The 23,941-nt window shown below is 42.0% G+C and overlaps 1 protein-coding gene across 1 annotated transcript in view; it reads left to right on the forward strand.

Annotated features, from left to right (window-relative positions):
* The window catches only part of dpyd (dihydropyrimidine dehydrogenase), a 675,582-nt gene that overhangs the window by 79,255 nt on the left and 572,386 nt on the right, over positions 1 to 23,941 (forward strand). The window contains exon 2 of the mRNA XM_033028889.1: positions 11,472 to 11,582. Within this exon, the coding sequence (XP_032884780.1) occupies positions 11,472 to 11,582 (111 nt within the window). The remainder of the gene's footprint in view (positions 1 to 11,471; positions 11,583 to 23,941) is intronic.

Raw genomic sequence — 23,941 nt, forward strand, 5'->3', positions numbered from 1 at the left:
TTAGCCAGCAATGTGCTTGCAATGATTGATGATTTGTTAACCCTTAATGTGCTTGCAATAAATGATTTGTTAGCCCTTAATGAAATGAAATGAATTGTTTGGCCTGCCCTGTGCTTTTGCTTTTGCTTTGCCTTTGCTTTGCTTGACCTCACCTGAAATGAAAGCCAATGGATTGTATTGTTGGCTGGCCCCGCCTGCCTGTGCTTGACTTGACTTGACTTGAAATGGATTGACTTGACATGAAATGGATTGAAATGGATTGTTGGCCCTGAACTCACTGTGCTTGACTTGACTTGACCCACAACACCCATGCTAGCGCTCCAGAATCCCCCCCCCCCCCCCCCCACTGGCCACCAATATTGGAATTGGTGGAGAGGTGGAATATTGCGTTGGGGGTCCAGTCAAGTGTAAACCTGGGACTCAACGGTCATAGATGCTGCTGCACCCGCTGAGTTTCTCCAGCATTTTTGTGTACCTTCGATTTTCCAGCATCTACAGTTCCTTCTTAAACCCAACGGGTCCCACTTAGTCCAGTTGTTTAATAAAGCCTCTTCATACAAATGTCAGCAGAAGAGGTTGTCTTCACAATTTCCAGAATATATTACTTAATTGATCAACGTCCATGAGTCAGTAGCCTGCAATCATTCAGACAATGGTATCTGTAGAAACAAAGAACCACAGATGTTGGTTTACACACAAAAGGGCAAAAAGTGCTGGAGTAACTCAGCAGGTCAAGCAGCATCTCTGGAGAACTTGGACAGGTGAGGTTTTGGGTCAAAACCCGACTGACCTAATAATAATAATAATAATAATAATATCTTTTATTGTCATTGCACGTCAGTGCAACGAGATTTAGTGTGCAGCTCCATGAAGTGTACAAGAAAGGTAAATAAATACAATACATAAATAAGCAAGCTGAATTGATTGACGTGACCATCTGAGGGAGACTGTCCAAAGGGGGTGGGTGGGGGGGCACTCATTAGGGCCGGTTCAGAGCCGCTATAGCTCTTGGGATAAAACTGTTCCTGAGTCTGGAGGTTCAGGCGTAGAAGGCCTTGTAACGTCTGCCGGAGGGAAGTAGTTGAAACAGACCGTGGCAGGGGTGTGATGAGTCCTTATGGATGCTGAGGGCCTTCCTGAGGCACCGCGTGTGGTAGATGCCCTCCAAGGCTGGTAGCTCTGTCCCGATGATCCGCTGCGCTCTGTTGACGACGCGCTGAAGAGCTCTCCTCTCCGCCTCCGTGCAGCTGAGATACCACACAGAGATGCCATACGTTAGTATGCTCTCTGTGGTGCAGCGGTAGAACGTTGTCAGCAGTTGTTGGGGCAGACCAGTCTTTTTTAATGTCCTCAGGAAGAACAGTCGTTGCTGTGCCTTCTTGACCAGCGCAGCGGTGTTTGTGGACCATGTGAGGTCTTCTGAAATTTGAGTGCCCAGAAACTTAAAGCTGGACACTCTCTCCACACTTTCCCCGTAAATGGAGATTGGGGCGTATTCTCCAGAATGGGACCTCCTGAAGTCAATAATCAGCTCCTTGGTCTTGGAGGTGTTTAGTGCCAAGTTGTTATTGGTGCACCAGTCCGCCAGGTTCTGCACCTCCGCTCTGTAGTTTGTTTCATCACCGTGTTTCATCACCTTAGCCTGAAGAAGGGTCTCGACCCGAAAAGTCACATATCCATGTTCTCTAGATATGCTGCCTGAACCACTGAGTTACCACTTTGTGTTTAGTTTTAGTTTAGTTTCGAGATGCAGCGCGGGAACAGGCCCTTCGGTCCACCAAGTCCGCGCCGACCAGTGATCCCTGCATATTAACACTATCCTATACACACTAGGGACAACTTTAGATTCATAACAAGCTATTTAACCTACAAGCCTGTACGTCTTTGGAGTGGGGGTGGAAACCGAAGATCTCACATGGAGAACGTACAATCTCCGTACAGACAGCACCCGTAGTCGGGATCGAACCCGGGTCTCTGGTGCTCTAAGCACTGTAAGGTAGCAACTCTACCGCTGCGCCACTGTGCCGCTCAACAATGTCATTTTCACAATGGTGTGTGTTTGACTACTGTTCGTAAGTCACATGTGAACACGTTTTTATTTTGAAAACTGGTTCTTGTTCGTACTAATTGCCGCCATACCTCCTGATTAAAATTGACCTTCAAACCCCAACAACTGCACCAATATAAATCACAATGTTGACATCTAGTTGAACATCATAAGTTGTTGGACACTATTGCTCATAATTGATTCAGCGCAACGCACACACACACACAGAACTCAGAAGGAAACTGGCTGACTCTGCATTCTTTACAGTAAGCCCCCAACTTTCAATTACATTTCATTTTTCATAGGAACGGAATCACATTGTGTGCAAAAAAAAAAAATGACACCCCAGGTCCGCTGGGCTGAATTTCCTGTAAAGTGAGTATCACAGGATGTGTGTAATTGACAATTACCGCCCAGATTCCAATTCAGGGTTAGTGTGGTCTTGCATTGTACAAGTACTGCATGACTGTATTAGTTTGAAGTTATAGCTTCTGCCTCCTGGTATCAAACCAGTTTTTTTTTGCAGAGCATGGATAATTTTCTTCACAGACCCATGCTGGGTCGAGACTTCCTCAAACTTGTTTCACTTCTAAACCCTTGGCACACCTTCTGAATATTCTGCACCAATTACTTTTTCTTTCTCCACAAATCTCGGATTGAAAACATTTACTTGCATGCAGAGAGTGCCTTCACACAATCTACATCCACATAGCATGAGTAACTCTTCACAATCCAAACGTGTGAGCAATAGTTGGTCCCAGCACGAGAATTAGTAGCTCATTGTAAAATGCCTATATGTTGCAGGCAGGGATGTTTATCTGCAGGGATATTTTTCCATTTAGTTTTGCTTAGAGATACAGCACGGAAGAAGGCCCTTCAGCCCACCAAGTCCACACCGACCAGCAATCCCTGCACATTACCACTATCCTACACACACGAGGGACAATTTGCATGTAGCCAATTAACCTACAAACCTGTACGTCTTTGGTGTGTGGGAGGAAACCGAAGATCGCAAAGAAAACCCACACGGTCATGGAAAGAACGTACAAACTTAGTACTGACAGCACCGGTAGTCAGGATCGAACCCGGGTCTCTGGCACTGTAATAAGTGAGTTCGGTATTCCGATTGTGCATGCCCAGGTCATAGGCCACTAGCTATAATGTCTTGGCAACAATGGTGCTGGATTGTGTGCAGGCGTTTCATTTGGGGTCGGGGTCGGCTCGACTCTCCTTCGCTGCTGGTGCTGTTGAGTTGCTGTAGGCCCTTCCCCGTCCCCTCCCCGGTGTCCCGTCCCTGTAGGTGTTTGGGGTGGCCATGGACTTGCAGCCAGCGCTGCAGCTGCTGGCTCCAGCTCGGCTCTGCTTGTCCTGCCCGGTTGGCCGGCAGTCCTCCATCTCACCACCCTCCCCTCAGTCCGACACCGAGATCCTGCTGAAGATGGGCAGCTGCCGGCTCTGCTCGAAGACGGGCGACTCGGAGCCGCTGCTGCTGGAGTCTGCGGACGGGTTCCTGCCGGCCATGGGCAGGCCGGCGCCCGCTGGAGCTGCGGGTACGGTTGGTGATGGTGGTGCTGGCGGCAGCAGCAATCTCCTCCCCCTCCATTGCCCAGCCCCAAGCCCAGAGTCTGGGCCAGCTCTAACTGCAGGTCGGGGCTGAAGGCAGCCCGCAACGCAGCACAGTCGAGCGCTGGGCTGGAGGAGGCTGAGCCCAGGCTGGCGCTCTGACGCAGGGGAGAACGGGGCCCTCGCTCCTCCTCGGGGTTGTGGATGAAGTGGCAGCGAGAACCGTAGGGACAGAAGCCGGTGATGTGCTGGTGATGCGCACCCCCACCCCCAGTCTCCCCCACACCCGGTCTCTCCCCCACCGCCCGGACACCCCCCCCCCCCCCCCCCCCCCCCCCCACCGAAAAAGACAAAAAATCAGATCCAAACTATAATCGCTGAATCTACAAAGCTGCGTTCGATTTATTTATTGCGTTCGACCTTTGACAAATCCCATGATTCCTTGCATTTTTCGGAATACAGAACTCGTTTATTGGAATGAAGTTATAATTTGGTTACAATGAAAGAATGCCTGAACAGTTACAAAAAAGATTGCTAAAGAAGAGAGAGTTAACTGGGAAGCAATGATCAGATGTTTTCAATTTCTTTCTTTCAGTAGCTTGCTAACATTTATTGTTTATCCTTAATGCACCAAAATGGCGTTGCACACCTGCTAATTATATTTTTTGAAGTTTTAATTGTCAGAAGAGCAGTTGGAAAGTCTTTCACAATTAGGAAACCATGGGAGAGACTGAGGAGATAGTGTGATGATTTTTCACTTCAACATGAGAATAAAGAGAGAAGAAAGATGCAGATCAGAGCTTTGAGAAATTGCCATGCTACCATCTATTTATAGCGCAATGTTCAGTTTTCGATTACTATTGAAAAAAGGCTATTGTTTCCGATAGCTTTTATTGTTGAACAACTTGCAATTTGCTAAAACTGAATACAGCAAAATTGCTGTGTACCAAATACCAAAAAATCATTAATTGGTTACATTAACTTAAGCAACCATTGCAATTAACAGTGGGCCTATAATTGTTGTAATGACAAATCATCCTTTATTAGCTTGGGAACATTTACCTTGCCAATAAATTGGACTGTATAGCACTGTTTATTACAGCAATATGAGATTACATACCATAAAGAGAAATGTGGCAATAATAAATTCTACTTAAGAAAGTGGCAGCACTAAACGAAGATCATGAAATTACATCATTTCAAATGTGACATTTCTTTTAGACATATGTGGGAAAACTAGACCAAGCAGTCCTAGCAACAATCATTGGTTCTTGGTTCTTGGTTTTTGGTCTTCGACAATATTCCAAATGGAATTTAAACTGGAGATGGGAACCTCTGGAATAACTATGCTTTACAATTTAAGTATCTGATCGGGACGCCTTTAAGGTGAGTCCCATTGACATTGTTTATCTGGTGCTTATGCCTACCATTCACTCATCAACAGCACCCATCCCCCAAAACCGGATGAGCCGTACAAACCTTTCGGTTCCTCTTAAGTCCCGAATAGAGTCTCAGATCTCCATGGCCCACTCTATCTTGGCCATAGAACAGCCTGCAAATACTGGGATCCTGAGGCAAAAAATAAACTGCTGCAAGAAAGTAGCATCTGTGGAAAAAAAAATCAAAAGGTAGACACAAAATGGTGGAGTAACTCAGCGGGTCAAGCGGCATCTCTGGGGAAAAGGAAAAGGGGACATTGTGGATACTTTTATGTATTTGTTTCTTTCATCTCAGCTTCCTTTGCTCTTCTTCCTAACTCAGAATCTTATTTTCCAAGCAACGTTTAATTTATTTCATTGTTTGCAAGGAAGGTTCTCGACCCGAAATTTCATCCATGCATGTTCTCCAGGGGTGCTGCCTAAACTGCTGAGTTACTCCAGCACTTTGTGTCCTTTTGTTTATCAGCCATCACTAACTAACCTTGATAAAGCGATGAGCCATCATTTGATGGCCATCAAACAAATGAGCCATCTTGACCCACTGGAGCTCTTTTAGGTTCCTACAATACTGCAGGAAAAGGAGTTTTAGGATTGGGTCCAGAGATAGTGATGGAGTTTCCATGAACGCACTGCTCTTTCCCTTCATGGTGGGTAGAGCAATGGGCTTGGGAGGTGCTCTCAAAATAACTTTGCCAAGTAATGGCAATGCATTAAGTGATTGCCATCACTTAAGACATAGTAAGCACAACTTTGTTGCCTTCCACCACAGTGAAGAATGCTGTGGTGGATGTTTGGTGTTAAATTCTATTGTGTATTGTGTGTTCTTTTTTTCAACTGTATCGCTGCATTGCAAATTCATTTCACTGTGACGATTAAATTTGACTTTGACTTTGGTACACCACCGATGTGAAGATAAGTTGTTTACGGTGTTAGATGGAGTCAATGGACTATCATTAGCTATTGAAATAAATGTAATCCAAGATGATGAACGGAGTGAAGGCAGAGATCTTCTATGATTTCATCCATTGGAGATTTTAAATTCATTGGCCTAGTCCTGTCCCTGTGACCCTGTAGCCGATAAAGTGGTTCATTATGATAGGTAACCATATAACCATATAACCATATAACAATTACAGCACGGAAACAGGCCATCTCGACCCTTCTAGTCCGTGCCGAACACATAATCTCCCCTAGTCCCATATACCTGCGCTCAAACCATAACCCTCCATTCCTTTCCCATCCATATAACTATCCAATTTATTTTTAAATGATAAAAACGAACCTGCCTCCACCACCTTCACTGGAAGCTCATTCCACACAGCCACCACTCTCTGAGTAAAGAAGTTCCCCCTCATGTTACCCCTAAACTTCAGTCCCTTAATTCTCAAGTCAAAAGTAAGCACAACTTCCGTGTGCAATTATGTATTTTTAATATTCAAACCTCATTGTTACAGCTAACTTGCGTCATTATAGCAAACCTGTCAAGCAGTATATAACAGTACTTGCATTCAACTAATTCATTTAATCAAAATCTCAAAGTGTGCTTTTGAACCCACCAAGCCATTTCTTTGCAGCAAAAGTTTTTCCTCAGAAACGCTTTGAATAAAGCTGAATAAAACCGCAGGGTAGATTTTACAGTATAATTTATGCTGTACCCTGCTGCATTTTGTTCAGTGGTTGGCATTTATTTCATTTTTTAATAAAAAATTACAAATCTTGATATATAAAGAGCATAGAATTTATTTGAAAGTTTAACTTGCATACCTAATTATGATCATTTATTTCCGAACTGTTCAGATTTTAGAGCTACTTTAATTTTTTTGACACCAAATGCTGATGTAGTCTACATTTTACACTCCATAATATATTTCAACCCACAAATTTCCACATTTAGGAGAATCTTTCAAATCAGCAAGAAGTTCTTATTATCTAGAAAAATGAAATGGACTCAGTGTTTTTCATTTTCATTTCTTATTCACATTTCTGTTCTCTTTCCCATAACATCCTTGAGCCATAGTTTGCATCTGGCCTCCTGAAATAGTGACATTTCCATCGTGAGACCCAAATTTTTAAGTTGTCCCTTTAGTTGTTTTAAATAATTTCAAAAAATTAAAGTGAATAAGTAGCTGGAAAATACTAAGCTGCTGGAATCCCTGGTGCTTTTCACAAATCCCAGCCTCAGCTTTGAAATAATTTTGCTTGTTAAATTAATCTTCTTATCTACGATAATATGTTGTCAAGGCTCAGTGATGCTTTGTGTATTTTTTATTCTGCTAAAAATAAGCTGCTCATTATTTGTTACTGGTGTATCACCTCACAATTCAGCTACACTTCAATGTGTACTTTGTTTCTGTCTATTTGAACAAAATGTTTTTCATCATTGAACCCTACTCCAAAAATGTTGGACTAAAACTGATCGCCTAAATAATTTTACAGTGACAAGGAAATGCTTGGGCACTACGAGTTAGGATACCGTTTGGGAGAAATATATCCTAAATCTTTCCAAGTTATACTTCATGCCATGGTCCTAGCACCAGCGTATTAGAAATTGTTTTCTCTGACTTCTCTCGCTTGGTAAACTAATGTTTTGACTGTTTTGATTCAGTTTAAAATATAATGGATTTGTTAAATCATTTGAATACATCAATCTGTATTGAATACATCAAACAATAATCGCTCCATGCAATCTAATTTTCTATAATTATTAGAGAATTTATTTGTGAGCAATTTTGTTTAACTTTTAGTGACTGGTAAAAAGACCTGAGGCAAAATAGTTTGAGAGAGCGGAATATATTCTAAATAGTTGGCCTTTTGAAACCAGTAAAAGCAATCCGATCAAATAAAATGTACTCCTTTGTTAATAACCATATAACCATATAACAATTACAGCACGGAAACAGGCCATCTCGGCCCTACAAGTCCGTGTCGAACAACTTTTTTCCCTTAGTCCCACCTGCCTGCACTCATACCATAACCCTCCATTCCCTTCTCATCCATATGCCATTCCAATTTATTTTTAAATGATACCAACGAACCTGCCTCCACCACTTCCACTGTAAGCTCATTCCACACCGCTACCACTCTCTGAGTAAAGAAGTTCACCCTCATGTTACCCCTAAACTTCTGTCCCTTAATTCTGAAGTCATGTCCTCTTGTTTGAATCTTCCCTATTCTCAAAGGGAAAAGCTGATCCACATCAACTCTGTCTATCCCTCTCATCATTTTAAAGACCTCTATCAAGTCCCCCCTTAACCTTCTGCGCTCCAGAGAATAAAGACCTAACTTATTCAATCTTTCTCTGTAACTTAGTTGTTGAAACCCAGGCAACATTCTAGTAAATCTCCTCTGTACTCTCTCTATTTTGTTGACATCCTTCCTATAATTGGGCGACCAAAATTGTACACCATACTCCAGATTTGGTCTCACCAATGCCTTGTACAATTTTAACATTACATCCCAGCTTCTATACTCAATGCTCTGATTTATAAAGGCTAGCATACCAAAAGCTTTCTTTACCACCCTATCTATATGAGATTCCACCTTCAAGGAACTATGCACGGTTATTCCCAGATCCCTCTGTTCAACTGTATTCTTCAATTCCCTACCATTTACCATGTACGTCCTATTTTGATTTGTCCTGCCAAGGTGTAGCACCTCACATTTATCAGCATTAAACTCCATCTGCCATCTTTCAGCCCATTCTTCCAAATGGCCTAAATCACTCTGTAGACTTTGGAAATCCTCTTCATTATCCACAACACCCCCTATCTTGGTATAATCTGCATATTTACTAATCCAATTTACCACACCTTCATCCAGATCATTGATGTACATGACAAACAACAAAGGACCCAACACCGATCCCTGAGGCACCCCACTAGTCACCTGCCTCCAACCCGACAAACAACCATCCACCATTACCCCCTGGCTTATCCCATTCAGCCACTGTTGAATCCATCTTGCTACTCCTGCATTTATACCCAACAGTTGAACCTTCTTAACCAACCTTCCATGAGGAACCTTGTCAAAGGCCTTACTAAAGTCCATATAGACAACATCCACTGCTTTACCCTCGTCAATTTCCCTAGTAACCTCTTCAAAAAATTCAAGAAGATTAGTCAAACATGACCTTCCAGGCACAAATCCATGCTGACTGTTCCTAATCAGACCCTGTTTATCCAGATGCTTATATATATTATCTCTAAGCATCTTTTCCATTAATTTGCCCACCACTGAAGTCAAACTAACAGGCCTATAATTGCTAGGTTTACTCTTAGAACCCTTTTTAAACAATGGAACAACATGCGCAGTACGCCAATCCTCGGGGACTATTCCCGTTTCTAATAACATTTGAAATATTTCTGTCATAGCCCCGGCTTATAATGATTCCTTGGAGCGCAGGAGAATGAGGGGTGATCTTATAGAGGTGTATAAAAACCATGAGAGGAATAGATCGGGTAGATGCACAGAGTCTCTTTCCCAGAGTTGGGGAACTGGATATCAGTGAACATGGGTTTAGGGTGAAGGGGGAAAGATTTAATAGGAATCTGAGGGGTGACTTTTCCACACAAAGGGTGGTGGGTGTATGGAACAAGCTGCCAGAGGAGGTAGTTGTGGCAGGGACAAAGAAACAATTACACAGGTACATGGATAGAACGGATTTCGAGGGATATGGGCTAAACGCAGGCAGGTGGGACTAGTGTAGATCGGACATGTTGGTCGCTGGGGGCAAGTTGGGCCGAAGGGCCTGTTGCCATACTGTATAATTCTATGGTTCTGTGACTTTCTATGACTTGTCTATTCAGGACAGAGATGAGAAGTAATTTCTTCATCGAAACGAAAATGAGTTTTTGAAATTCTCTAATGAAGCGGGTTGTGAAAACTCAGTCACTGAGTATATTCAAGGCAAAATCTGGTCGTTTTTTTTGCTATTTTATGGAAACAAGAGATATGGAGTTTGTGTAAACAGTGAAATTAAAGATCTGCCACGATCAGCAGCAAAGGCACAAAGGAGATAATGGCTTCCCCTATTTTCTATTCCTTATGTTCAAATCCAGCAGGAATTCAAAATAGATGTTTTTAAATTCAATAATTTAGAAGTGCAAGTACTCTATTGCAGTGAATTATTTGATCCGGTATTATTTCTGTGCAGGTATTTCTTTCTTATTGTTAAGCTGGAAAGGGTGCAGAGAAGATCTATGAGGATGTTGCCAGAACTCAAGGGCCTGAGCTAGGCTAGGACCAGAGCATTGGATGACTGCTCAATTGTGCTTTGTATAAAATACATGAAGGAATGTAAGAACAAAAGAAAATAAGACAAAAGAAAATGGGATCAGGAGAAGGCCAGTTGGCTTCTCAAGTCTGCTCTGCTGTTCCAACATGGTTGTGGCTCAAAAGTAGACACAAAATGCTGGAGTAACTCAGCGGGTTATGCAGCATCTCTAGAAAGAAGGAATGAGCGACGTTTCGGGTCGAGAACCTTCTTCAGACTGATGTCAGTGGAGGGGGTAGGACAAAGATAGAATGGAGTTGGAGACTGTAAGACTAGTGGGAGAACTAAGAAGGGGAAGGGGATGGAGAGAGAAAGCAAGGGCTACCTGAAGTTAGAGAAGTCAATGTTCATACCACTGGGGTGTAAACTACCCAAGTTAAATATGGGGTGCTGTTCCTCCAATTTGCGCTGGGCCTCACTCTGACAATGGAGGAGGCCCAGGACAGAAAGGTCAGATTGTGAATGGGAGGGGGAGTTGAAGTGCTGAGCCACCGGGAGATCAAGTAGGTTAAGACGACAGAGTAGAGGTGTTCAGCAAAACGATCGCCGAGCATGCGCTTGATCTCGCCGATGTAGAGAAGTTGCCACCTGGAACAGCGGATACAGTAGATGATGTTGGAGGAGGTGCAAGTGAACCTCTGCTTCACCTGGAAAGACTGTTTGGGTCCTTGGATGGAGTCGAGGGGGGAGGTAAAGGGACAGGTGTTGCATCTCCTGCAGTTGCAGGGGAAAGTACCTGAGGAGGGGGTGGTTTGGGTGGGAAAGGACGAGTTGTCCAGGGAGTTTCGGAGGGAACAGTCTCTGCGGAAAGCAGAAAGGGGTGGAGATGGGAAGATGTGGCCAGTGGTGGGATCCTGTTGGAGGTGGTGAAAATGTTGGAGGATTATATGCTGTATGCGACGGCTGATGGGGTGGAAGGGGAGGACAAGGGGGAACTCAGTCCTTGTTTCGAATGGGGGCAAGAATTCTTACACATGGTCGTCCTCATCCACCCTGGACCTCTTCTCTAAAAATGTTGGTGGATAGATTCCTTTAACTTGGGTCATGAGTGGCCTGTGGAACATACAAAAATTTTGGAGGAATAAAATTAAGTGAGTTTAATTGTCAAGAAACAGGATGCTATCTTAATGTGCTTCTTTTTTTTAAACAGAATTTGTTGTTGCTAAATCCACGGGTGAAGACATGTGCCTCCCTACGATCGACAACAACAACGAAGATAGACAAATCACATTGGAAACGGAACCCTGCAAAGAACTGCTCTGTAAGCATAGCTTATTTTACCCTGTTTCCTCTGATCTTTGGTCATTGCACCTGGAGGAACTATTTTGCCGCCCCATTAAACTCTATGCCTTAGTCAGAATCCTCAGCAAGTTCTTCTGTTCCAGGGCAGCATGGTGGTACAGCAGTAGAATAGCTGCCTAATGGGCCTGTCACACTTAGGCGACTTTTTAGGTGACTGCAGGATACTATGCAGTCGCTACATGGTCGCCACATGTTCGCGGGTGGTTGTCGGGGAGTCGCCTTCCTGGTCGTGAGGAGTTCCCGCATTCTGGGAAATAGTTGCGGTCTCATTATGGTCGTCGCGAATTTTTCAACATGTTGAAAAATTAGTGGCGACTAGAATTAAGCCGCCATGGAGTGTAGCGAGAATTTTCGTGCCGTAGGTGGGTCGCCAGGTGGTCCTGGTGGATTGCCAGGAGGTCAAAGGTTCTCTTAGCTTCTTGTAGGTTGTAGCCAGTGCTGATCGGTGAATTTCATTGGCTCATTGGGAAAAAAAAATGTAAGCAGTAGTTTTCAGAACCAAGGATAACCGACCGGTAATGTTAATATCCGCTGAGCTTCACAGCTGTGTATCTCTGGCTTCTTAAAAGTTGTCTCCACTCCTTCTCCCCCCTCTCTCCCGTTCTCCCTCCCCCTCCCCCTCTTTTAAAGGACTTACCGTACACTGCGCTTTTTAGCTTCTTAACTACAGCACCAACCTTCCTGTTCATCAATGTTAGAAAACAAAAAGTAATGACACAACAACGATTAGACGACGAGCTGACCATAAATTCCAGATCATTGTTTTACCAGACAAAAGCGACCTTGATAGATTTCTTATTTCTTCTTTTCTTCAGCCTTACCCCAAATGATCTTTGTATGACAACATATGTTATGCGGCAGCCAAGCTTCGAATGGGAGAAACGTTTTTGATGATGTAGCATATCTTATTCATTTAGACTGCAATTGAAATTTGGAACTGCATAGATTTAAATTCTGCTCAGTGCTGCATTTAATGCACTGGTTAACTTGTTGATGATAAATTTCAGTCTCTGCTATTATAACTCAGTCGTTAACCTGATTTGTTTTAAATGGATTCTTGACAGCATTAAAATAGCACAGACAGCAGCAGATCACGGTGTACTAAGCAGGATGCACATGAGTTGCCTGGAAGTCCAGTATATGTTTCCTCTGTATTTAACGTGATCTATGCCAGAATATAATTTTCACTTGGAATCAAATCAGCTAATGAAAAGTTAATATTGTTTAGCCACACAAAATTGTCAATGTGAATTTCAAAGGTATCATCAGCAAAGAGTGGAGTAAACCTGGAACTATTATGGAGAAGCACGCTATGGAATCTCTTTTGAACCTTTAGCGTTTATCCACCCATCTTCAATCAAAATCTCACCTGGATCCACCTATCACTCGCCAGGCTTTGCCCTTCTCCCACCTCTTCTCCAGATTTATCTCCCTTACTACAATCAGTCTAAAGATAGGTCCTGATAGAAACATAGAAAATAGGTGCAGGAGTAGGCCATTCGGCCCTTTGAGCCTGCACCGCCATTCAATAGGATCATGGCTGATCATCCAACTCAGTATCCTGTACCTGCTTTCTCTCCATACCCCCTGATCCCTTTAGCCACAAGGGCCACATCTAACTCCCATCTGATCCTCAAACATCCCCTATCCAAGTCCTCTAGTGATGATGCCTGACCTTCTGATTTACCCCAGCACCTTACGTTATTTTATGGAACTGTTATGTTCAGTTATGGAACTGGATTCAGCTGTCTGACCCGCTGAGTTGCATCAGCTTTTTGTGTCTATATCTTCCGCTGTGTACAGCTCACTTAGTTGGACTCAGAAGAAGGCTAATGTATAAACTAAAGATGTCAACTAGCTCCTTGGGGGGAATGCTACTCTAAAGTGTTGAAACAAGGATTGTTCACAATGTTTATTTTTCCCACCACTCGATTTCTCTCAAATTGATTAATTCAATGGTCATCTAGAAATTATTTAATCTTAAAAAGTAATACAGCAAGTTAAAAAATATGCCTGTATATGTATATATTCTCACAATGCCAAACTGTTAGCTGGATTTGAGTGGAGATTTACTGCGGTTTTTGCTATCACCTGAAACATTCGAAGTTTGGGAAACATTAATTGTCCGCAGATGGGGTTGAAGTGAGAGGTTGAATTTGTCAGTGAAGACTGTGGACAGTCGGTTGGCATACAGTTTGAGAACCATCCAGGGTCTCTGTCTCAGCCGGCCACTTTCAGAAAATATATTCTTGTGAAAGCAGTTCTGACTTCAACTATCAGATATCTGGGATAAGATGCGTGTCTTGGTGGAGCCTTAAAGGGCCTGTCCCACTTTATGAGGTAATGCACAAATTCTCCCGAGTTATTCATGAATTCTCACGAGTTTTCCCCTTGATTCAAACTCGCAGAATGTTCGTAACGGGTCTGTAGGAGGCCGTAGGAGTCCCTTTAATTGCCTGTACAAAATGGGTATAAAAGGCATGGTGCTCATCTGGTAGAGATGTATTGTTGCCAGCGAAAGCCCCCATTTTCTGCTTGTATTCGGGCCTTCTACAGCTGCCTGTATACATTTGATTGGATTGAGCCTCTACCTTGTTTTGGAAGTCTGTCTTGTCATCACTCATAGCCTGGCAGATATCATACTTGGCCTTCTTGTACAGTATGGGATCAACCTTCTTGAAAGCAATGGATCTGGACTTCAGCAGAGGGGGAATCTCCCTGTTCATGTCAGGTTACTGGTTAGGATAGACCCAGGTGGTGGAGTTGGAAAGTGGGGTGATTTTGCCAGTGTTCACCAATCACCAAAAATTCACTGCTCATGCACTGCTTTCAAGGCACTGGTCAGACTGCATTTGGAGCATTGCGAGCAGTTTTGGGTCCAAGTATCTGAGGAAGGATGTGCTGGCATTGGAGAGTATCCAGGGGAGGTTTATGGGAATGATCTCAGGGATGATTGGGATAATGTTTGATGAGCATTTGATGGTACTGGGCCTGTACTTGCTGGAGTATAGAAGGATCAGGGGGACCTCATTTAAACTTATCGAATAGTGAAAGGCCTGGTTAGAGTGGATGTGAAGAGGATGTTTCCACTAGTGGGAGAGTCTAGAACCAAAGGGCATAGCCTCAGAATAAAAGGATGTACATTTAGAAAGGAGATGAGGAAGAATTTTTTAGTCGGAGGGTGGTGAATCATTACCATAGACAGCTGTGGAGGCCAAGTCATTGGGTATTTTTTAAGGCTGAGATTGACAGATTCTTGGTTAGTAATGCTGTCCAAGGCAGGAGAATTGGGGGTTGAGAGGGAAAGATAGTTCAGCCATGATTGAATGGCGGAGGAGACTCGATGGACTCAATGGCCCGATTCCGCACCCATGACTTATGAACTTATTTTAGAATCATTGTTTCTGCCTTGATTTTCATGTTTCCAGTATGAATTCCAATGCCTGCATATATTAAAGAACTGCTCATGTACATGCTGTAATTACGCATTCCTACAGCACCTCTAGAAGAGGGCTCAGTTATACTGCGACATATTTACATTGGAGCTGTCCATTTTAAAACTGGACTTGGCATTTTTATGATGAAAAATAAGAGGAAATGCAAGATTTTGGATGCAAGATTTTTTTTTAAGTGGATGACTAGTGAGGAGGTGGAGTCACAAATAAACGTTAGTGTTGATGTTAAAATTCGAATGAGTTCACCACTGAATTAGGTGAAATGTACGGTTGAAATGTGATAGCAACTTGAAGGCACATGCAGTCAGAAACACCATAAAGAGATGAAAGTTATAATATGAAAAGCATGCTTATTAATTACTGCAGTTCCCGCAGTTTCTAAAATGCATAAAACTGGTCTTAAAGAAAGCCCAAATGTTGTTCTGCTTCATTTTTAGTTTAGTTTAGAGATACAGCATGAAAACAGGCCCTTCAGCCCACTGAGTCCGCACCGACCAGCGATCCCCGCACATTAACACTATCCTACACATACTAGGGACAATTTGACACTTACTGTGTACCAAGCCAAATTACCTACGTACCTGTATGTCTTTGGAGTGTGGGAGGAAACCGAAGATCTCAGAGAAAACCCACACCGTCACGGGGAAAATGTACAAACTCCGTACAGACAGCACCCGTAGTTGGGATCAAACCCGGGTCTCTGGCGCTGCAAGCTCTGTAAGGCAGCAACTCTACCACTGCGCCACCGTGCTGCTTGATATTAAAAAGCTGTGGAATTGCTGATACAGTTTGAATGATAAATACATACATACATTGAAAATAGGTGCGCTGTATTTCAGCATACAATGTAAATAGCTTCTTTTAAATTAATTTTCAACCCGTTTTGCGAAAAAAATGTTTTTTGTAATCTAAAAGAAAATCCAACTAGGGAATGCATTGAAGGTTTTGAGCCTCTGGCTACTCTAATCCTTTGAAGCAGCAGCAGCAATTAAATCATTGGAACTATGGTTATTTCCTTATGTGAAAATAGTGTTATTTTTCATCTGCATTCTTCTGAAGAGCTATCACGAATATGCATTTTAATTGCATTGATATGGAAAAGAACTATAGTTTTCAAGCAATTTGTAAAAAAAAAAATTCTACGGGAAATTACAATACATTCAATATTATTTGTTTTATTAAAAAATACAGTAGAACTTCACAAATAACCTAAAGGTAGCATTTCTGTTCATTTTAAGCAGAACTAGAGGTGACATGGCAATGTAAATCCAATTGCAAACTTTAAGAACCAGTACTTTGAATGATATCCAAATCATTATAGCTGTGGTGCACAGAAAATGTGATTATTGTTGATTGTGTGTAAATCATTTACTTATCCGTGATGTAATAGTTAAAATTTAATTGAGAGGTTTGATATATCAGATTAATTCCACAAATAATAAAGTAATGAGTTAGAAAGATATTCATGAGAAGACCAAAAGCTCTGTCTTATAGTTCTTCATTGTTGGCTGTATATAATGCATGACTAATGAATAAAACATTTGTTTTATTCATTAGTTATGCATTTTTATGTCGCTTTAATGAGGACTATTAAAAATGTGGAGGGCTCATTTATACTCATTAGGTTCTATGAGCTGCACTCAGTTACAGATGAATATTCAAGTCTGGAATCCCTCTAGCCTGTCTAGATCAGTTCAATCATTCCAGGGTTCACACAAGTGAAATATATTTTTCTCCCTCTCATAAGTAATAATTGAATCTTTGGTTATGAAAATTGGTTTTACAAAGTCAATAAAGATTGGTCATGTGCTAGCCATCTTGATTAACTTTGTGAACTCATGCTGTCCCTTTTCTGCCATGACATATGATGAAAGAATGGATCGACTGGGCTTACATTCACTGGAATTTAAAAGAGTGGGAGGGGTTCTTGTAGAAACATATAAAATTCTTAAGGGATTGGACAGGCTAGATGCAGGAAAAATGTTCCTGGGGAATGCAGAACCAGGTGTCACAGTTTAAGAATAAGGGGTAGGCCATTTAGGATTGAGATGAGGAAAATCGTTTTCACCCAGATAGTTGTGATTCTGTGGAATTCTCTGCCACAGAAGGCGATGGAGACCAATTAACTGGATGATTTCAAGATACAGTTAGATATCGCTTTGGAAGGAGAGGAGATATAGGTTAGGAGGGAGAGATAGATCAGCCATGATTGAATGGCGGAGTAGACTTGATGGGCCAAATGGCCTGATTCTACCTTATGACCTTATGAACCTCCCATGCAGTAACAAATGTGTATGAAGTGGAAGTGTTCATGAAGCATTTTCAGCCTCGAAGTATTGTGCCATTAGGTTCCTCTCCGCCTACGTTATGTTGACATATTCAATCTGAAATTTAATTAGATTTCCATCTTTAGAATAAGATTCAACAGATTCAAGATTCAAGAGTGTTTCATTGTCATATGCGTCAGGAATGGGACAATGAAATTCTGACTTGCTGCAGCTTACAGGTACATTAATGCAATAACGCAATAAATAAATATCCAATGATGAATAATACAATAAAATATCAATAATACTAGGTAAACTGGATCATGATGGGGCAAACTAAAATATGTAGTGCAAACTAAGGAAAGTCAATAGTAGGTCAATGCTGAGGGAGGGTTGTGGTGAGGGGTGTGCTGTGTGGTTCAAGAGCCTTCCTGGGAAGAACCTGACGGTCATGATTCTTAGGCTTCTGTACCTTCTTTCCAATGGTAGCAGCAAGATGAGAGCGTGGCAAGGATGGTGCGGTTCATTGATTATGTTAGCTGCTTTTCAAGGCTGCTCTTCCTGTCAATCCCTTCAAGGGTGGGGAGGTTAATACCTGTGATGGACCAGGCAATGTCCACCACTTTTATTCTTGGGCGTTCAAGTTACCAAATCAGAACATGATGCAACTAGACCGTATCTTCTCTACTTTACACCTGTAGATGTTCCATGGAGTATTCAGCGATCTGCCGAATTGCCTCAATTTTCTAAGGAAGAGTTAATGAGCTTTCTTGGGGATTACATCAATGTGCTGGGTCCAGGACAGATCTTCAGAGATATGCTCAGAAACTTGAAGCTGTTGATTCTCTCCACTACCATCCCATCGATTACAACAGTTTTATTAATCCTTGACTGTCTCTTCCTGAAGTTAGCATTTAGGTCCCTGGTCATGCTAACTTTGGGAGCAAGATTGTTCTGGTACTGTTCGATCACACTATCAATCTCTCTCCTCCACTCTGTTCATTGTTACCTGTTATTCGTCCAGCAACGATGGTATCATTGGTGAGTTTAAAGATGGTGTTGGAGCTGTGTCTGGCTGTACATTCATGGGTGTTGAGAGTGTAGTGCAGGGGATTGAGCACATAGCCTCTGTGCGCCTGTGTTGATAGTCATCGAAGAGCAAGTGTTGTTGCTAATTTGTACTGTTGATAAGTTTAGAAGAGATGTTTTTCAACGTGGAGCTGTAGTGGATGAACAACAGCCTGACATATGTGTTCATATTATACAAGTAGTGCAGTACAGAATGGAAATACCACAACATGGCATTCACTGTTGATCTGTTCATAAGTTCATAACTTCTAGGAGCAGAATTAGGCCATTCGGCCCACCAAGTCTACTCCACCGTTCAATCATGGCTGATCTATCTTTTCCGCTCAACACCAGTCTCCTGTCTTTTCCCTATAACCCCTGGCACCCTTACTAATCACTACTGATCACTAATCAACTACTGTTGTGGAGATGGACAAATTGTAGTGGGTCCAGGTCCTTACTGAGGCAGGAGTTCATATCCATCATAACCAACCTCTCAATGTACTCAATCACAATGGACATATGTGCTTGGTCATTGAGGCATGCTTGTTCTTCTTGGGAACTGGTATGATGCATGTCCCTTTAAAACTGTTAGGTGCCTTGGACCATAGTAGTGAGTGGTTGAAGATGTCCATGAAATCTCCAGCCAGTTGGTCCAGCCAGATTAAAGGCTTCTCAAGTCCCGCAATGTTGAAAATAAAGTCTAATAACACATGCATGGTTAACAGGAATGACTGAGATCTGTGCCAATAACTTGCAATAATGCTCCATTCTTGATTTGAATGCACTTGGTGGATTTAAAAAATGTGTAGACTGTTACAATTTGGAATTTAAGTTGGGAGAATCTTTTCCGGAGACAGACTTGTCATATGGGAACTTGAACCTGTCTCAGAATTAACCTATTTTTTCTTTGATATATCCACCATTACATTACCAAGTTGTAAGGAAAATGTCAGGCAAATGAAGAAGCAAATCTACGAGTCTAGTTTGCAAATATTTCCGATATGATATGATACAACTTTATTTATCCCAGAGGGAAATTGGTCTGCCAACAGTCAAAAGATACGGTTACAAGGCATCGAAAGTGTAATGTGCATTATAATAATAATGAAATTTAAGTGACCAGTTATTGCACAGCACATATGTAATATTGCACAAACATGAAATTAAATTATCGAGTGGAAAAGGCCAGGAAGAGGGATGTGCAAAGATGGGGAGAGGAATCGGTCTACCTGTTTTTCTAGTTTGCTTTAGAGTCAAGAGTGTTTTATGGTCATATATCCCAAAACAGAACAGACAGCTTGCTATCTCTAGATGCCTCTCGTGCAGTAAACTATCTTAGAGTCATACAGCACGGCCTTTCAGCCCAACTTACCCACGGCGTCCAACATGTCACCTGCCTGTGTTTGGCCCACATCCCTCTAAACCTGCTCTATCCATCTCATTGTTTCTTAAACGTTGCAATAGTCCTGGCCTCAAGTACCTCCTCTGGCAGCTCATTCCATATATCTATCACTCCATATGTGTTAAAAATGTTACCCCTCAGGTTCCTATTAAATCATTCCCCCCTCCCTTTAAACCTATGTCCTCTCATTTTCTTAACTCTGGGCAAGAGACTCTGTGCGTCCACCCGATCTATTCCTCTCATGATTTTATACACCTCTATAAGATCAATTAAAATATCTCAACCTGTTTCAAAGTAGCAATAACCCTTGCTATAGCCAACTGAAATCAATCAAAAATAGGCCACATGGAGGTACAATACCAGCACAATACTTTTTTTTCTCCTGAATTGTTGCTCTACCATTCCTATATAGTCTGCATTGTTACTCTACCATTACTTGCAACAGTCATTTTCAGAACCTGCCGAAGTTTTCATTTTATGAATCGAGATTAACTTGGCATGCCATTTGTCACTTTGGAAGATTGATACTGCTCGTTTCAATTAGCCAGACGAAATGTTAATTATCTTAGTATCCAACGAACCAAATCTAAGAGACAAATATTAAACCCTCCAAAAAAGGTCAATATTTAGCCTTAATCTTTAAAAGATAATTAACATAGCCATGTATGCTCTTTAAAATGACTGACATGATTTCTTATATAACTGCAGTTGTGGAATTACATTGTTTTGTATTTTTTCCCTTTCCTTGTATCCATCAAGAACAGCAACTCGCATTTAGACAGTGCATCTAATGTAGTGAAACGTTGCAAGGTACTTTATGACAGTGATAATAAACTACATTTAGACATTAAGCCACACCAGGAGATGGCAAAATAAATGACTTAAAGGCTTGTTCTGATTGCGTCTTAAGGAACATCTTACAAGAGAAAAGGCAGGGAACCTAAAAACAATTTCAAAACTTGGGATTTGGCAGCTGTAACGCAACTGCTCGTGATGAAATGATTGGGCCAAAATCATATTGGCACCATCTAATTCATTCAATCATTAGGGAAGTTATTGGAAAAGTTTCTTAGGGGCAGGATTTACTCAGATGTGAAAAAGCATGAGCTTATTATGGGTAGCGAGGAACGTCACCTACTGTATTTCTCCAGAGATGCTGGCTGACCCGCTGAGTTACTCCAGCTTTTTGTGACTGAAATTGTCATGGTCCTGTCTCACGAATGTTATCGAGTTTTTTAAGGAAGACATCCTTAGCTTCTCCAATTCAAGGATAGGGCAGAGGATGTTGATCTTTAGTAAAGCATTTTCCTAAGTCCCTGATGGTTGACTTGTATAGAGGATTAAGTCTCATACCGTCCACAGTGAGTTGGTTTCTGTATCTGGAGATCGATGATCAGTGGTGTTCCACAGGGATTAGTACAGTTGTATGCGATATATATAAATGATCAGGATGAAAATGTAGATGGTCTCAGAAGTAAACTTGCAGATAATGCAAAAATGATGGAGTTTTAGATAGTGGGGCAGGTTGTCAAAGGATCGAACAGAATATAAATCAGTTGGAAATCTGGGTGGAGAAATAGCAGATGGTTTAATCCAGGCAAGTGTGATGTGTTGCATATAAAAGGTCTGGTTGATCAAGGTTCCATTGCAATCATAGATAACCTTCTTCACTGTCCACTATATCACCAATTTTAGTGTCATCTGCAAACTTACTAACCGTGCCACCTAGTCACATCCACTTGAAACAGGCCTCCAGTCTAAAAAACAGTCTTCTACCACCACATACTGTGTCATAACTACAAGCCAATTTTGTATTCAATTGACTAGCCTGCCTTGGATCCCATGTGACCAAATCTTCTTGACCAGCCTACCATTCCGTCGTGAGGTCAGTCTCAGTTACCTCACGACGGAAGAGGGAGGAGTTGTACAGTTTGATAGCCACAGGGAAGAAAGATCTCCTGTGGCGTTTTGTGCTGCATCTTGGTGGAACCAGTCTGACGCTGAAGGTACACCTCAGGTTGACCAGTGTGTCATGGAGGGGGTGAGCTGTATTGTCCAGGATGCCCTGCAGTTTGAGGAGGATCCACCCCTCCAAGACCACCTTCCATTAATCCACTTCCGCCCGCAGGACGGAGCCAACCTTCCTGATGAGTTTGTTAATCCTTTTGGCTTTCGCCCTGCTGCCCCAGCACACGGCAGTGAAGAAGATGACACTGGCTACCACCGATTGGTGGAACATCTGCAGCATCTTACTGCAGATGTTGAAGGAGCGGAGCCTTCTCAAAAAGCACAGCCAGCTCTGTCCCTTCTTGTACAGGGCCCTTCTTGTACAGGGCCCTTCGTGTACAGGACCCTTCGTGTACAGGGCCCTTCGTGTACAGGGCCCTTCTTGTACAGGGCCCTTCTTGTACAGGTCCCTTCTTATATGGATAGAGGTAGGAGGATCTCCAGGCCATCTCAGGCTTTTTTGATTGACCAAGGAGATCTGAGATGAACTGAACCACAAATGGCTAACAGCTGGCAGCCATTGACAGAACTGTTGGCTGCAATGAAATTTATTTCATGCCACCAATAACAAGGTCAAAAGGTTCTGAATTTATATGGACAATTTAAATCAGCAATACTAGGGTGCTTTAAATACGGCCAATCAAATAAACCATATGCATGTGTGATCCAATGTGTTATCAATAACAAAGGACACAATTTTCCATCTCCCCTTAGAGCTGTTAATCCTTCTTGTTCACCTCAGCTGCATTAGCAGATGGTTTAATGCATTTATGTGATGGATTATTTTTTCAAACTTCTTTCATGTGTACTAAAGGACAAAAATAATATTGAGTTCGGGAGCATCCAACCATTGTTTCTAACACGCAATTACGAGCATGTGCCTTGTCCTTCACAGTAACGCGTGATGAGTTTTTGCAGTGAGCTTGGTAGAATTGTAAGATACCGTGGAGAAGCAGGTGAGGAAGACACAGTACCAGGAGGAGAACAATGTTTTCAAGATGTTTAAAGAAGAAATAACGGTGAGAGTTGGGGAGGACAAGGGTGTCTTTCTTTAGCGATGAGGCGTGATAACGCTGGTTTTTCAAAGAGAAATGAACAGTTCCAAAAGCAGACAAAGTCTTTTTCACTGTCAACGATAAAGCTGCCAGGAAGAAAAACGATCAAAGCTTCAATAGGAAAATATTCATTTTAATTAACATATTTACACAACGTAATCTAAAATCTTCTTCAAAGTTGTGGAAACATTGTTCTTTTATTTTAGCAAAACCACTGTACATTTTGATATTGAATTCCAGAATTGAATGGCATATTGATCCTGCGAAATAGATTCTTGTCTGTACTTCAAGCCCAATGGGTGAAGCAAACATCCTCATTAGATTGTGTTAGTCCATCTGGCAGTGAGGTAATGGTTGTTTGAAACCCAAAGGACATTACAAAGGTTTTGATTTTCATTTATGAGAGACATGTGTATATTGATTGTGAACTAGGTGATTGCAATTTACTGCAGTGAAGCAGCTGAACTCAGTACAGCTTTGAGGTGAAAATCAGAACAGACATTAGAATGCCTCTGGCAATTCACTGTGAAAAATTATGAAAGTAGTTGTGTTATACTGCTCTCTTCTGTAAACAAGCACGACCGACTGATTGTCTACCAAAATAAATATAATTCATTTTTGTAAATCATATAAAATTGATGTGGTGTCGGGACTAAAATCAAATATTTCCCCTGCAGAATTGTATGTATCTGTACATAATGCCTGGTGCTTTTTCAACAAAAATATATTTCCCATAATTGTAAGGTCATTGACAGAAATTGTCTCCATGTGTTTGAAAAAAAGATTCCACAAGGAAAAGCATTTTGCATTCACAATGCAGCTTTTCATTGAATCACAGATATTCACAGCACAGTGTCGACAATTCAATCAATTTAGTTTAGTTTAGTTTAGAGCTGCAGCGCAGAAACAGGCCCTTCAGCCCACTGTGTCCACACCAACCAGTGATACCCGCACACACAGAGTGGTGAATATCTGGAACTCTCTGCTACAGAAGTTCCAGGCCAGTTTGAGGCCAGTTCATTGGCTATATTTAAGAGGGAGTTAGATGTGGCCCTTGTGGC

Source organism: Amblyraja radiata, chromosome 10 (genome assembly GCF_010909765.2).
Source record: "Amblyraja radiata isolate CabotCenter1 chromosome 10, sAmbRad1.1.pri, whole genome shotgun sequence".
NCBI lineage: Eukaryota > Metazoa > Chordata > Chondrichthyes > Rajiformes > Rajidae > Amblyraja > Amblyraja radiata.